The sequence below is a fragment of the Aspergillus tubingensis genome, assembly GCF_013340325.1.
Source record: "Aspergillus tubingensis WU-2223L DNA, scaffold_14, whole genome shotgun sequence".
NCBI classification, from domain to species: domain Eukaryota; kingdom Fungi; phylum Ascomycota; class Eurotiomycetes; order Eurotiales; family Aspergillaceae; genus Aspergillus; species Aspergillus tubingensis.
In genome coordinates, this window is record NW_023336288.1 from 153,578 (window position 1) to 156,909 (window position 3,332).

A 3,332-nucleotide genomic window follows, 5' to 3' on the forward strand; every position below is an offset into this window, starting at 1 on the left:
GCAAGTTGTATTCTTACAAAGTATGTGAGCTTTTAGCAAGTGATCAAGCTAGTTGCTGTAGGTAACCAAACATCAATTCTTTCGAATCTCTGCATATCTATCACATGCAATCTCTTATGTATGATCTATTAAGTATTGTTACAAAGAATCTAGTCTAGTCCTAGAAACATCATCCGGTTCCCTTTCCAATATAACTATTCGACACGAGAACTCTTCAGGTTCATTGTTCAGACTCTTTATCTCTTCACAGGAGATGCCCCATCCTGTCTGCCTAATCGTTGTCAGTATAAAAATTCAGATCTGCGAGTCAACTCATGTAGTACCTTGGTTTGTAGATAGTTATGAAGCTCAATGCTGTTGGACTCCCATCCTCTCGATGAATCTGCCGGCAATGGAATTATCGGTACCCTCTCTTTCACCGTAAGTTCCCCATGGGGACCTTCGATCTCCCCAAGCTTATCCGGATTATTCGTCAACAAGCGGATGCCAGAACTGCCTGAATCATTCCCCAGACCAAGATCCATCAGAATGGCGGTCGCTATCCCATACGACCGAGCATCTGCTGGACGCCCAAGGGCAAGATTTGCGTCGACCGTATCAAGGCCCATATCCTGAAGATTGTATGCCCTGAGCTTATCTGCGAGCCCAATGTTACGACCCTCCTGCCGGAGATACACAATCACCCCACTCTTTGATGTGGCCATCATGCGTGCTGCTGCCTCTAGTTGATTCCCACAGTCACATCTGGCCGACCAGGTGGTCTCGCCGGTATAGCATTCCGAATGAACGCGAACTAATGTTGGATTCATCTTCGAAGAAGGTGTGTCTTCATGGCTCAACTGCGAATCATCTGTGGTGGTCTGTCCGGGCCATAATCGTCCTTTATATGCTCCTCGAATCATTCGGTCCAGTTGTGTCTCGTCTTTGTTCGCTCGATTCAAGCTTCGGCTCTGAATGTGGTCTCCGAATACATATGCCAGGTGTGACTTGTCGTCAACATTATTCTTGTAAACGTGCAGCCGCAGCTCTGCGCCAAAACTGGTTGGTATGCGTGCTTGCACGAAACATTTGACTTTTGGAAGAGAGGTGGAGTTCGTGGTACACTGGCATCTCTTTGTATATGGTTCCTCTTTGGTTTTTTCGAAGGGTGATCGATGGTTAGGGATTTGTGGGATTATACTGAAGGTCAGATGATGAGAGGCAACCTCATCTTGAGATAGGTCGGTGGTGCACTTAGTAGTTGTGGACATGGTGCTTTCTGGGAGATATCTTCTTTGAAGTATGAGCAGGAAAGATGCGATGAAGGAAGGTGTGACATTGTGAGAACGTGTAAATACCTTTTTATCTAACCTTTTGCCTCCAGAAGAAATATTAAGTCTCTTTTTCATACATTACACCGTTCATATATCAATCCCTGTTTATCCTTTTCCATTCACTTTTGATCAATGCTCCCGGAATTTTTGCCGCCCGAGGGTCTCCGGGTACCGAGTGTTCACCTCCGAGCCCGGCAAAGCGGCATGTAGCAAAGCTAGTACACTTCTTCAGGAAATAAACTTTATGACACCTGGTTGAATCTGTTCCCGGATGGTTCGGGGCCTCGGGGAATACATGCTTGCACATCGTGTAAACGTCAATGGAATAAGTCAACTCCAGGAAGACGATCACGCGCAGCCACCCAGGCCCTTCTAGTTACGGTTGCCATATATTGGGAGTGAACTGTTGATTACTGGATTCTATGGTACATGCGAAGTGAGTTTCATCCACCGAGAGTGGCTTTCAGACTACTAACAGAGAACTAATCGATTGCCTAAGTTTTATTTTCATGAACCAGGACAGTTTTCAGAGTCATAAAACTATTAATCCATTTGAAAAACTACATCTATGTTATGTCTTGAACATCTAGACAGACCTACTGCCCCCCTCAGCCAGAACAAGATCCAAATACCCGATCCGAGGCAATAATAGCAATAGCTACAACCTGATAAAGTCAACAACAAGAAGGCAATATATCACCATCACCTCACCAAAGCCATATCCACCCCCGAGGTAACTACAATATCCAAAACAGGTCGATGTCCCCTCCGTGAACCAACCGTAAGGGCCTATTTATCATTATGCCGAATACTCCCACATGCCTCCGCAACCGTTCTATCACCATCCCCAAACGCAGGCGCAAACCTGGGAGAACCCGTAGCCCAGTATAAGACTAGATTCTCCACTCCTGGAGAGGGTTATAACCCACGTACTTCTCAGTGATATCTTCCTATGAAGCTCAAAGAGAGGCAAACCCGAGCTGTCTCAGAATTTACGACAGCCACCATTATTGTATTTCCAACCACTTGCGGTGAAAATGGTATGTATGCTGCTCGTCTTGGTCTTCGACTTTGTAGGCTGTTGCGGCTTGGGAGGCGTCGCCCTGGGGAAGGGAAAAGAATGAGGGTGATTTTGGTGTTGGTGACACAGCCTTGTCGCAGGGCGATAGGGCGAGACGGGGCTTTTCAGGGCTTGCGGAGAGGGGGGGACAATTGGTGATGGATGCGGGCTTGGAAGTAGGCGGTCGTCATGATTGGGTTGAATTTGGGGATTGTGCACAGTGGGATGTTTGGTGTTCTGCTATCTCACGGTGCGGAGGCTGACCCTGAGGCTGAATACGGTGAGAGACCGATAATGTGGGCTGCTGGGGGAGAATTTGAGCCCATCGTGAAGATGCTTCTCGCCAAAGGCGCAAGTATAGAATGTCTTGACCAGTCCGATGAATCTCCACTTCTTTGGGCGCTGAGAGCTTGTACCTCCGGGCTCCGTGAAAGGGTAACACGAATCCATGGCGCAGTGATTACGAACGGGACTGGAGATACAAACACCGTAGTATGGTTATTACTACGGTATGGTGCCAACCCAAACATTAGGTGTCATCATGGCCGAGTGCCAATGTTTTGGGCCATAAAAAGTGGCCCAGTGGCATCGGTAGAGACACTCTTGAAGCAGGATGCGATCTAAACGCACGAGACAGGTATGGACGCACGCCTTTAATGAGCGCGACGGTACGTGGAAACGTCAGGGTGATAGCAGCATCACTCAAACCGCCGAAGGTTGATCAAGATGCACTGGATGGATATCTAAGAAGCGCGCTCATGGAAGGTCGGAGGGCGAAGTGTTTTCATGACGTTTTGGTCATATTGTCAGATTGCTCCGACAAGATCGCTACTCTTCCCGAATCTATCCTCCGCTTGAATGGCTATCAAGGGGAAATGGCATGTGACGTGTGTCAAATCTATATAGACGGTGATGGGACATATTATCGTTGTTCGAGATGCAATGACTATCAGTTTGCC

The 3,332-nt window shown here is 47.5% G+C and overlaps 1 protein-coding gene across 1 annotated transcript; it reads right to left on the reverse strand.

Annotated features, from left to right (window-relative positions):
* Positions 1–244: 244 nt before the first annotated feature.
* AtWU_10824 (GTP cyclohydrolase II) lies at positions 245–1,250 on the reverse strand (the record flags this gene model as incomplete). Its single annotated transcript, XM_035505927.1, has 2 exons — positions 245–271; positions 324–1,250. The coding sequence occupies 2 exons, from the start codon at positions 1,248–1,250 to the stop codon at positions 245–247; spliced, it is 954 nt and encodes a 317-aa protein (XP_035361820.1).
* Positions 1,251–3,332: the final 2,082 nt, after the last annotated feature.